This window comes from Rhododendron vialii, chromosome 5a (genome assembly GCF_030253575.1).
Source record: "Rhododendron vialii isolate Sample 1 chromosome 5a, ASM3025357v1".
In the NCBI taxonomy this organism is placed as follows: Eukaryota; Viridiplantae; Streptophyta; class Magnoliopsida; order Ericales; family Ericaceae; genus Rhododendron; species Rhododendron vialii.
In genome coordinates, this window is record NC_080561.1 from 25056948 (window position 1) to 25070061 (window position 13114).

General features: G+C 38.4%; 2 protein-coding genes across 2 annotated transcripts; one reads left to right on the top strand and one right to left on the bottom strand.

Moving 5' to 3' along the window:
• The first annotated feature begins 4615 nt into the window (after positions 1–4615).
• Positions 4616–5508, top strand: LOC131327718 (uncharacterized). The gene is made up of 2 exons (XM_058360857.1): positions 4616–5311; positions 5401–5508. The coding sequence occupies exons 1-2, from the start codon at positions 4616–4618 to the stop codon at positions 5506–5508; spliced, it is 804 nt and encodes a 267-aa protein (XP_058216840.1).
• Positions 5509–7677: 2169 nt separating this feature from the next.
• Positions 7678–9954, bottom strand: LOC131327719 (protein MAIN-LIKE 1-like). The gene is made up of 3 exons (XM_058360858.1): positions 9152–9954; positions 8904–9059; positions 7678–8151 (listed from the first exon to the last, which is right to left on the bottom strand). The coding sequence occupies exons 1-3, from the start codon at positions 9737–9739 to the stop codon at positions 7678–7680; spliced, it is 1218 nt and encodes a 405-aa protein (XP_058216841.1). The 5' UTR covers positions 9740–9954.
• Positions 9955–13114: the final 3160 nt, after the last annotated feature.

The following is a 13114-nucleotide window of genomic DNA, read 5'->3' on the forward strand; positions in this document are numbered from 1 at the left end:
GCCATCGGTAAAAAGTGGAGCACGAAAATTAGTTTCCTAATGAATTTGATATGAAAAATAATACTCCTTCCATCCTAATTTAATTGTCACTTTTGAAAGTTTGTGTCACTTTTCAATTGATTATATCTTGTAATTTCTACTCCCTCCGTCCCAAATTCTTTGTCCAGTCCGTAAAACAGAGTGTTAAAAATAATATAATTTTTGCAAGAAAAAATCAAAAGTTTTTCAACAACTTACTAGATATCAATGAGTATTTTTAATTTGTGAAAAAAGTTTGAATTTTTTCTTAAAAAAATGCATTATTTTTAACACTCCGTTTTGCGAACCGGACAAAGAATTTGGGATGGAGGGAGTAATATTTTATGTAATTTTAAAAACATAGTATTATAGAACAAATCGAGATCTATCAAACAAGATCTATATTAGATATAAAATTTTATTACCAATTTAAAGATATAACTAGTTTTTTTTATCCAATTAGAATAGAATTGAGACAAGTAAATTAGTAGGACGGATGGAGTACATATCAGTGATGTTGCGGATAATTACAATTATTTCATAGTAAAATTTTATGACATGAACTTGTGTATGAATCTTTATAAAAATACGTTAATGATTTAGTCTCGTGAATACACTATGACAGACATTGAGCATGTGCAATGAAAGTCCCTAAGGCTGGTATCCGTTAGATGTGATAAATTAGGGAGTAAAGTGATAGTTCAGTGAAAGTTGTAGGGGTAAAGTGTAAACATGCTTTTTCCCTTGGGGGCCGCTATTCACAGCCCTCTATTTTCTCCCGGAGCCCGTTAAAAATTTGCAAGTAATTACAACATGACCCCCTAATATAAAATGACCTACTTACCCTTATACCTATACATGAAATGACCTATACGCCCTTATAACCAAAATCCATAAATTATCCACTACCCCCTTCCCCTCAAAATCCCCCCAAAATCATCATTCACGTTTGAAAATAAAAAAAACACACACAAACTCCAGTTCTTCATTCTCGGCTTTGTACTGTTCATCTTCTCTTCTCCCGTCTCTCTAAATCACCATTCTCTTTTTTCCGCTCTCTCAAATTTTTCAATGGAGGAGGAGCAAAGACCAAATATTGTATCAATGAAAGGTTTAAGTCCTTCCATTGATCCATTTTTTGACCCACTTGTAGGATTGAATTTTGAAATTGAATCAAATTCTATTGGCAACCATATGATGGCAGAGGAGAAGAAAGATATTGTGATAGACATTGTATCTTGGAAGCCACGTGAGAAGGTAAGTTTTTCCGTTTACAATGCCTCTGTTTTGTTGTTGTGGCGTCTGAATTTTGTAAACCCAGTTTTTGAAGGGTTTTGTCGATGTTTCTGGTTCGAACAGAATGAACAGAATAAAGTAAGAAATTTCGGTAGCTAACCACTGTAAAATATTACCATACTCGACAGCTAGTTACCGAAATTGAGATATATTTTCAGCATCTAATTACCGAAATATATGTTTCTTGTTTTTGTTGTATGCATTTTCAACATGTAGTTACCGAAATATAATCTTTTTTTTCAACAACTAGCTACTGAAATGTATGTATGATTTTCCTATATAGTATTAAGTTTAGCAGTTCTTTACCGAAGTTTAAACATATTTTCGACATGTATTTACCGAAATATAATATTTTCTTCAATAGCAATTTACCGAAATGTATGCATGATTTTCCCTATATAGATAGTTCGGCAGTTGTTACTGAAGATTGAATATATTTTCGATGTGTAGTTATCGAAATATAATCTTATTTTCAATAGCTAACTTATGTTATGTATAATTTTTGTATACATAGTTCGATAGTTGGTTACCGAAGTTTAAACATGTTTTTGATGGGTAATTACCGAAATGTAATCTTATTTTTAATAGCTACTTACCGAAATGTTATGCATAATTTTTCTATATAGTTCGACAGTTGGTTACCGAAATTTGAACATATTTTCGACGTGTAGTTACCGAAATATAATCCTATTTTCAATAGCTACTTACCGAAATGTTATGTATAATTTTCCTATACATAGTTCGGCAGTTGGTTACCCAAGTTGGAACATATTTTCGACGTGTAGTTACCGAAATGTAATCTTATTTTCAATAACTACTTGCCGAAATGTTATGTATAATTGTCCTATACATAGTTCGGCAGTTGGTTACCGAAGTTGGAACATATTTTCGATGTATAGTTACCGAAATATAATCTTATTTTCAATAGCTACTTTCCGAAATGTTATGTATAATTTTTGCATACCTTCGACAGTTGGTTACCGAATTTTGTATATATTTTTGACATGTGGTTATCGAAAGTGATACTTATGTTCAACAGTTATATACCGAATTCTATGCATTTTTTACATTCACTTACCGAAACAGATCCAGAGAGGTAAAAAACTTGTTTTAATAGATTTTTGAATTTTTGATACTTTCTTCAGGGTGATGCTTCAACGCACAGCAGCCACATAGGTCCAGTGACCATAGCACCGGAGTGTACGATGGAGAATGTGAGTGCGCACGGCAGCCACATAGGTCCAATGGCCCTATATGATTTGACACGGGAGTTTACAACGGAGAATGTGAGTGTTTTCAAATAGGTGGATGATTCAATGGTTCTTTGGATTTTGTTTGTTTACTGCTATTAAATGTTTTTGTTGAATCATGTTTGTAGGTTTTTGCATCTGAAGATATGTTGAGAGATTGGATAACATCTACCGGCAAGGAAAATGGGTTTGTAATTATCATAAAGTCGTCAGAGAGAATGGCAAAGAACCGAAGGCCAAGGATGCGGTTTGCATGTGAACGGGGTGGAAAGTTTAGACCGTTTATCAACAAGGCAAAGGACAAAGGAGGTAATTTGAAGGAGAATGGCAAAGAAGCGAAGGCAAAGAAGATAGCATGCGTCACAGGAACTAAGAAATGCGAATGCCCGTTTCAACTGAGATGTGTTAAGGGGTTGGAAGGTTGGACTGTCACTGTCTTCAACGGCAATCACAATCATCCTCCCACGAAACAGCTTGAGGGGCATGCTTATCCCGCGAGGTTGTCTTCGGAGCAGTCGAATATGTTGGTGGATATGTGTGTTTCGTCATTGTCTACACCACGAGAGATCCTAAGTCCAATAAAGGGCAAGGATGAATTCAATGTAAGTTCAATTAAAACCATCTACAACGCACGCTACAAGCATGGGTTTAAGGACCGAGCGGGGCGATCTCAAATGCAATATTTATTGGCTAAGTTACAAGAATATGGGTACATCGAGTTTAATCGAAAAGATGACAATGACTGTGTGAAGGACTTATTTTGGTCACATCCTACTTTTGGTGACATGTTGCGTGCTTTTCCTCGGGTTTTGCTGATGGATTGCACATACAAGACCAACAGATACAGGTTTTCTTTGCTCCAGATTGTTGGCATTACATCCACCGAGAGGACTTTCTTGGCTGCCTTTGCATTCATTGATGGGGAGAAAGAGGAAAACTATACGTGGGTTTTGGAGAAATTGAAGAGTACGATGGATCCCGATGCACTTCCCGGTGTTATTGTGACAGACAGGGAGTTAGCTATAGTGAATGCCATTACAAGAGTGTTCCCAACGGCCAGCCATCTTCTTTGTCGGTGGCATATTGGGCAAAATGTATATGCCAAATGTAGGAAAATGTTTGATGAGACGACTTGGGCTCTGTTTAAGCATGCTTGGGATTCACTGGTGTACTCACCAACTATATCTTTATACGAGCAAGCACTTTGTACAATGAAGCGGGAGTTTGTGCTATATCCAGATGCGATTAAGTACGTTGAGACAAATTGGTTGGGACCGTATAGGCAGAAATTCGTATCAGCTTGGACGAACAATTTAATGCACTTTGGCAACCTGACAAGCAACAGGTAAATGGCTAACACTGTATGCATATTTCACAGTGTCCATAGATTATCAGAATTATATATTGATATTTCGATGCCTAAAACTTTCCTTTACCATTTCCACAGGGTTGAGTCTGAACATGCGAAGCTTAAATCCCACATTGCAAATTGCCAAGCCAACTTCTCGGGTGCCTAGGCTAAAATGCACGACTTCGCTAAATTACAAATCACGGATATAAAGGGTAGCTTTGAGAAAAGTTTGAATTGTTGGTAGCACCAGTTTAGGATTCCTATCTTTGACCATCTAAGGGGAGCTACTTCACAAACTGCCATGGGTTTGATGTTGCCGGAGATAAAGAAAATTGATGACATGGTCGTGGAGGACAAGGTTGACTGTGGCTGTCCTATTCGTCGAACCCATGGTTTACCTTGTGCTCACGAGATTGCTCCATTCAAGAATCGGGGTGAACCCATACCATTGTCGTTGATTGATGATCATTGGAAGATGCTTTCATTTGAGAAACATAAAGATGATGATGGGGCAATTTTGAAAGTAATGAATGCCGATTGGAATATCTTTATGGCCAAAATGGTTGCCCAAAACCCTATGACCCATATGCATTGGATGAAGACTTTGAAACCCATTTTGAATCCATCAACCACATCCCTGTCTTCACCCTAATAGAAGGTCCAGACCCGCGGTCGAAAGTCAGGTTCGGTCAATAAGTCAATGCGTAAGAACCTGTCTGAGTTTGAGTATGTTGAGGCATCCTTGGAAACTCCTAAGTTCGTGAAGGAAAAAACCCCCAAGGCTAAGGTAGTTGTGAGACAAAGGTCCAAGGCGAATGCCAAGGCGGGCGTGGAAACTCCCGACAAGGCGGTGGATGATAATAGCCCCAAGGGAAAGGCCGTTGTAAGAACCCCCAAGGCGGCCAAGGAGTTACCGAGGCGGAAGAAGCCAAAACTTGTTGGAACCCTTTTTGTAGGACCGTACCTTAATAACTTTTCGAAACCAATTCAACCGCACGTAAAATCTATTACGGATGTGAGAAGTGATGGAAATTGTGGGCACCGAGCGGTAGCTTATTTTATGCACCAATCCGAGCACAATTGGAAGACATGCCAAAATGATTTGCTCTTGGAGATGAATAACCATTATGACCTTTACGAAAAGATGACCGGTATCGGAGGTGCTAACAAGTTACGTTATAGATTGTCATTCTTTCAAGACGAAACTGCACCCGAAGACAAGTGGATGATTTTTCCTGACATGGATCACGTTGTAGCTTCTACTTATAATGTGGTGGTTGTCCTCCTATCCCAACTTCAATGCCTTACTTTCCTTCCACTCCATTCTCGTCCTCCATCATCGGACAAAATAAGGGTTCTTGGAATTGGACTCGTGAATGGAGATCACTTCGTACAGGTACATACCGTTTAATTTTCTTTCTCAAAAATTCAACATTACTAGAAATTGCCTTCAAGTGCAATTTTCAAAATCTTTTACTTTGACAGGTTGATCTAAAATCATGTTCCCCCTTGCCGCCTATTGCCAACTATTGGTTCAAATTTCAATGGGAGGAGGCCAAGGAATGGGAGAAACTTTTTTCTGCCCAAATATAAGCGTTTAAAGCCATAATAGGAAGTGATGTAGCAACTGCCGAGTCCTTTGACATATATTAGTTTCATTTTATATGTATGGTTATCATGTTGACGCTTTACATTGCAATGTTGTTGACTAAGCACCACAAGATCGACCTCGGTTTCGCTCTTTGTGCCATTTATTTTATTATGGGGTTGATGTGAAGAAATTGACTGAGCACAAGTTGATTTCAGTATCTCAATTCCGAAGTTCTTGTAATGTTCTAGTAGCTGCATATCGATATTTTTGTAATTTTTCAGCATTTACAACCCGAAATTGTTATTAGATTTCAGCACTTGGATACCGAATAATTGGTACTATTTCATCATGTGGATGCTGAAACATGCTTTTTTTAGAAGAAACAGTTTGGTGGGCTCTCTCAGGCACGGATTTATTGCCCTGCTCATTTAAACGAATGCCCAAAAATAGCAAAGTGTCGCTGATTACAAGAATCTTTTTTCCCAAATATGAGTACCATAATTTACAGAAAATACAAGGCAACATTTGAGTGTCTATCCAACATTTAGAATGTTTCATTGATTATAAGACTCGTTTTCCCACACTATGAGTACCACAACTAACAGAAAACAAGTATAAAATAACATTGAAAATGTCAAACGATACTATTTGAGGATGGAGCAGGTTGGGGTAGCTCGGCTTCCTGCACAGCAACAGGGCACGACTGCCTATTATTGCAAGACCCAGAGAGAGTACATTAAGGGAAGTGAAGGGAGCTCCACACACCTTGACAGCAACAGGGGCATCGACGTGACTATAACTCCGACGACGTGGAGAGGGTAAGCGACGTGCCTTCCACTCAACAACGAAAGCAAATGTGGCCATTGTAGTACGTACGCACACTGACCGACGTTCCCAAAACCTCTTATTCGGACAAGGGAACGAACGGTGTGAACGTTGAATATTCCCAATACCTCATATTCGGATGGACACGGCTTCATTACCTAGCTTGGAAAAAGCATGACAATGCACAAGCCATTGAAATAACTTCACTGAAACTCCGGCCATAGGGTTTACGAATTTTGTATACTCAATAAATTTTGTATGAAATAGTAGGAAATATAGAGGGAGATGTGAGTCCGAAACTCCCCCAGTCAGCTCCCAATTTATAGGCATATACATTGGGGCTTTGAGATGAAGATAATGGGCTGTATGGAGGAAATTGCAACTTGAAAACAAATAAAGTGATTTGACAAGGCACTGCACTCCATATTTACGAAAGATTCTCTCCCTGAGGAGGATCATGTGGGTGGGGGCACTATACAGAAGTTTGATTGCCGAAATAATTGGGGCAAAATATTCTGCCCTATTTTCAACATTTGCTTGCTGAAATAATTATAAAATTTTGATTTTCTTATTACTGAAAAGTGTTAAAAATTTCGATTGCAAGTTGATTTCAGCATTTGCTTTCCGAAATTATTATAACTTTTCAGTAGTTGCATACCGAAATTTGTGTAAAGTTTCAGAATTTAGAACCCGAAGTTGTTATAATATATATTTCAGCACTTGGATACCGAATAGTTTGTACGATTTACAGAACTTATATGCCTTTTTAAATTCTCTACAGAACATATATGCCTTTTTAGATTCATCCCCTGAGGAGGAGCATGTGGGTGTGGAGGGCCATACAGAATTTTGAATTGGGCTGGGGGAGTAGATGAAGAGGTGTATGGAGAAAACTGCAACTTGAAACAAATAAAGTGATTTGACAAGGCACTGCACTCCATATTTACTAAGATTCTCTCCCTGCGGAGGAGCATGTGGATGGGGCCCGTAATATAAATTTATGCAGAACAGTATGCTATATTGAAAGTTTTTTTTGTGAAAGGCACTTTGATAGTAGTTCAAGGAAAGCCGTGAACAAGTCAAACCCAAAATGCTATTGAAAAGGCATTGCAAAATGTAGTTCAAAACAAAAACCTGTACAAACCCCTCGTTAAACTTGTTACAAGAGAGAGCGGAACAAGCTTGACCAAATGTCCGTTCCCCATAAGCCCAACATGTCTAAGTAGCAAATGTCTTACACAATTGAAAATACAAATAAGAACTGTTTATCCATAAACCCAACATCTAACCTCGCCCCCAAACACCCCACCTCCTTTAAGTAACAAATGTCGGCCGTAAAATGGCTTCTACGTCCTGCAGTGCCTGTTGCAACTCAACAGCTCCAAGTCCGGTATCGCCCAAAGCCCTCTGTACCACATCCAACACATCCCGAACCTGCTCCTCGCGACCCTGCCTAACACGCCCTCCACCAGGTGCCAGACCACGTCCCGTTCTCGCCTCAACCACGGAATGTAGTCATCAGTACACGCCCAAGGAATCCCAGGTGGTGTACGCTCTTTCTTATCCTCAGGCACCAAGTGGTAGTTTGGGCTAGACCAAAAACCTTCAGTCCATTCGTAAACAACAGTGTAGGTGTGCTGCCCTCTCGATGCACGCTGAGGTGCTATAGGGTCTGCGGGTATTCGCTGTAATAGACCAAACTGCCTTAAGACTCTGTCGGGGAGGTATGGCTCCACATAGGACATGGCACGAATGGGACCAGTGTAGAAAGCAATTTCAGAGACATTTTGCCTGCGGTCCTTGTACGGGTAAAATATCACCTGTTTGTGAAACGAAACATATGATATCTACCAGTACAATAAAATAACAAGTTAATCAAACAATCCAGTGAAAGTCATCAACTAACACTGTATCATTCATTCAAAAACTAAAGTCTGGCATATATGTGCAACTTGGTTTTGAGGTAGGACAAGGGAAAGTAGTGAACACGTCAATTGAAAAGTGAAACGAACTCCTATAAAGGACAATAAAATTAGGACGGAGGTAGTAGTTATTAATTATCTCGTGGTTCTTGGATGTTGAAAAAGCTCTCTATTGGGTTTTCTTCATTTCAACTAAATTAATTTGAGGCAGGGTTACTTTGGCAAGCTATCTTGATTATTCATGTCCCTGTACGCTTAAGAAATTTCACGATTAATGATTCTGCTTTATTAATGTCCCTGCATCACTGTGCAACAGTTACGATACTTCAAAAGATGAGTTAAAGAAGACAATGGAGAAGGCTAATGGTTTGATAGTAGATATTTTGAAGAAAAAGCCATGTCCTGCATCTCAATGTGTTACCGAGAATTTGGAGAATATTGACATAGGTTAAGTTGGAACTTCTCCTATATTTGATTAGCTTATAAAAAAAGCCATGTCCAGTTGTCTGTCCTTACTGGATGAGTTGAATTTCTACTCTCTAACTGTAATCAATTCAAAGACAGCTTCTAATTAGCAACGTAATTCTACAAAATGTCCCACGCTCCAAAATTGGTATACTAACTGAATGCAGGGTGTGTTAGAATTCTACCTCATCTACAAGTAAGTTGTCCAACACGCGCCAGTAGTGTTGTACACTAGTGCCACTCTCACTATGCAGACACCAACGTCGTGCCCGTGGAAGCTCTTCCATGTACTCTGGGTCAACAACAACAAGTAGCGTTGGGAAGTGCTCGTTTATCCACGCCTATAGCATTACACGCATGTGAAGCATATTACAATCATATATCCGTAACATGAACTTATTGGTTTTTTAAAAATCAAAAAAAGTAAGTGTACCTCTAGTAATATAAGAAATCCACCCATCTGCTTTGCCTTCCTCCTACTCGCATAACCAAGATTTCTGTACAAATATGCCAAGCAACTAGAGCCCCATCCGTACGTATGAACCTGATCTAAATCCTCCAATAGTGGAAGGAGGTCAAGCTGTACAAACCCACCTGACTTGTCACAAAAAAGGGTGCGCCCAATGACATATAGCAGGTACGCACGAGCACAACACACAACCCGCTCGTCTGTGTTCGTCTCATTTACCTCTTTGAAAGTCATCTCCAACCAACTCAACTTAACTGCATAACGTTTAACTGCATTCGCAGTAATTGCATTTGTCGCTACTTCCTTCGACACACCAAGCAAATCCATTAACAGTTCTTTTGGCGTCCTCTCATCCTCCGTGTACACAGGCAATCCACGAACAAGTATCCCGAGTAGATGTTCTACATCATCTAATGTCAACCCCATCTCACCAAAGTCAAAGTGAAAGGTGTTCGTCTCTGGATGCCACCTTTCAATAAATGCAGAAATTCTAAAGGAATTGCATTGCGAGTTTTTATTTATGCTACACAACGGAAGCAAGCCCGAATTCATAACCTTTTGTTTTAACCTGTCTTCTGTAACTACCCAAGTACCCAAAAGACCCGAGTGTTGATGCAATCTTAATGTACCCCTCTCTTCTCCTTCCAAAATGGCTTTAGCCACATGTGTGTGAAAACTTTTTAGCAAGGATAGGTCCTCCGGACCACCCACATCCAAAGGCACATCGTCATGTTGCTGCGCTTCTGCCCGGCCCTAACGTCAACGTCGGCCTCAAATAACCTACACATATATACCAATAATAGCATCCAGATTAGTGTTCATAAAACAAATAAATATTAAAAAAACTATTAAAAGCAAGCGAGTATAAAATTGGAAAAAAATTACCTCTTCCGGTGGCTGTTCTATAACCTACACATATATTAAATAACATACAATACATATTATTGTTCATAAAACAAATAAAGATTTAAAAAAATACTATTGAAAGCAATTATGAAATTATAAAAAGTTTACCTCTTCCTTTAGCGGTGGCTGCGATGCTATAACCTACACGTATATGCAAAAACATACAATACATATTATTGTTCATAAAACAAATAACGATTAAAAAAACTATTGAAAGCAATTATGAAATTGGAAAAAGTTTACCACTTCTTCTAGCGGTGGCTGCAGTGCTATCACCTACACGTATATGCAGAAACATACAATACATATTATAGTTCAAAAAACAAATAAAGATTTTAAAAAAACTATTGAAAGCAATTATGAAATTGGAAAAAGTTTACCTCTTCCTCTAGCGGTGGCTGCAGTGCTATAACCTACACCTATATATGCAAAAAAAATACAATACATATTAGTGTTCCTAAAACTAAAAAACTATAGAAAGCAAATAATATGAGTTAGTGTTGAACAAAATAAAAACCTAGTGGAACCCTTTTTGGAAAATTTTCACCTCATCCTCAAGTATGTCATCGAAGACAACATCTTGCTATTCCTGACGAGGCACTTTGGCCATGCCCCGGCCCTGACCTCGGCCTACTCGAGTTCTAATTCGAGGCAGTGAACGCATAACCTACGCGTATATAAAAATAATACAATTACAAGTTAGTCTTGAAAGAGGTAGTACTTACATATTTCAGTTTTTTGTTACCGAATGTTTCATAAATACTACAAAGCTGGTGTGAAATTGAAATTTTTTAACCTCATCCAAAGGTATGTCCTCGACGAAAGCATATTCCTCTTCCTGACGATGCAATTCGGCCTGGCCCCGGCCACGGCCCCGATCTCGGCCTCCTCGAGTTCGAACTCGAGGCAGTGAAAGCATAACCTACACGTATATGAAAATAATACAATTACAAGTTATTCATTTCCACAGGAAGGACGTTTTAACGACTGCTTGCCGAAATAAGCTTAACATGTCAGACACTGATTACAGAAAATGATAAACAATTTCGATTTTTGGTTACCGAAAGTTGACCAAAATGAAACCAAAAAAGAATTTTGTTTCACAAGTGGTTATCATACGTGAAGCTTCTGCTTCTGATCTCCAATAAAACAAGAGGCACAACGCTGTTGCTTACAAACAGTTAATGCCTGAGACATAAACTACCCCTATTCACACCCTTGAATTCCATTACCAGAAAAAATCTTTCACAAAAAAAGTACTAGTAACAAAGTTCTTTGTTTTTCTCCAGCTAAACATAACCACTTTGACTTAGATGCTTTCAACAAAATATTTTCAATACAGTTCTTATTTATCAATTTGGTTGATCATGCTCGTATCCATTATAAACAAACATCAAACATACTTCAACGTGGCTCAAATGGTTGAAGTTATCATCATCAATCTTGCGAATAGTATGCCATCATCAATTTCTAGGCCACTTCAGCATGGCATAACTTAAAGCTAACTAGTTAATTCACATTCTGTTAGATTGTATTAGTGGATACTGGACAAAAATGTGTAGTCTTTAAAGAGGGAACGATACCCTTTTATCGATGAGTCATAACAACGAATGCTACACATCAAGTAGTATCAAACATTCATGATAAAAAGATCCAAGTTAAGCGGAGTGGTTTTTTTAGTTTTTTGTACGCAAACTAAAATAGTTTTTTGTACACAATGTTTCACATTGTTCGTACATGCCCTTTCCACTATATGTGGGACAGATCCGAGCTAAGCGGAGTGGTTTTTTTATTGAGTATAAACTCGGGCAGGTATGTCAAGTCTCGTGTTCTCAGGTCAGATACCGCCTATGTGATAAAAAGATCAACCGGTTAAACATTAGATACTACGAAGGAAGATGGCAGAATTTTTCTATGACAAAGACTCAAGCTATTATACATCTTGTTCCAAAGAAGGTCATGCAAAGTCAAATTTCGATCGAAAAATCAACTATTGAAAGCTGTTTACCTCAGCAGCCTCAAACTCGTCTTGAAGGACACCCCGGGCCCGGGCCCGGGCCCGACCTCGGCCTCGAACTCCACGTGGTGGACGCATAATAACCTGCATATAATAACAATAATACAAATTTACAAGTTCGAAAAGGCAACAAAAAGTAAGAATGCCAATAAGACCATGCACTATCAGTAAGCTATGGCTTATGGCAGGAAAAAATGAAGACTCCATAGTAGTACTCTATAGCTTTTCAACCGTTGTCGTCAAAACGTACTCAGACTTCCTCCAATTGATACAAGTGATGCAAATAGAGACAGCCAATGTCCAAAGCAAACTCAATAACATTTTCAAACTCATTCGGCTCACTGCAACAAAGTGTTCATTGCTCTCCCTCCTATATGTCATATATAACATCAAGAAGATGAGTATAAATCCAACAGAAGTACAGCAAATGCGGATCAACTGGGCGATCCTTGTATTGTTTGCTTCCCAGAACTTGTATAGAAAATTTGTTTGGTTGACAAATCAAGTCAAAAAAGTTTTGTACCAAGTGTTCTGCAAAATTGATTCCGAAACAAAGAAGAAACATGAAGAATAGCAAATTAGCAAGACAACTTATGAAGGCCATACCTTAGCTTTCCATTTGGTCTGATAATAACCCCATTACTATTTTGTTGAGTATGAGGATGTTGTTTCAAATATGAGTACGTCTTTCGGAAAAACTAATATTAGTACCCTATATGAGTACGTTTTTCAAAAAAACTAATATCAGTACCCTCACTAATATTTTGTTGAGGGACACAGGCTATTGGCGAAGTTGTTTATAACCTAAATACATCTTTGGGAAAAAAGACCAAAACCAGTTTGAGGGCCACAAGTTAACTGGTTTTAGTAACTTTTGAACCTCTACAGTTTAAGTCATTGGATCCACAACTATGAGGGATCAACCATTGTTTTGGAAAAGAACCAACAACTTAGTCGATTCCAAATCAAGGATGGGTGTATTCTGGAAAAAAAAAAAAAAGACA

Coding starts and splice junctions, on each gene's coding strand:
- LOC131327718 (XM_058360857.1), top strand. CDS start 4,616: ATGCGTAAGAACCTGTCTGAGTTTGAGTATGTTGAGGCATCCTTGGAA. Junction 5,312..5,400: donor ATGGAGATCACTTCGTACAG/GTACATACCGTT, acceptor TTACTTTGACAG/GTTGATCTAAAATCATGTTC.
- LOC131327719 (XM_058360858.1), bottom strand. CDS start 9,739: ATGAATTCGGGCTTGCTTCCGTTGTGTAGCATAAATAAAAACTCGCAA. Junction 9,060..9,151: donor GATTTCTTATATTACTAGAG/GTACACTTACTT, acceptor GTAATGCTATAG/GCGTGGATAAACGAGCACTT. Junction 8,152..8,903: donor ACAACTTACTTGTAGATGAG/GTAGAATTCTAA, acceptor TTTCACAAACAG/GTGATATTTTACCCGTACAA.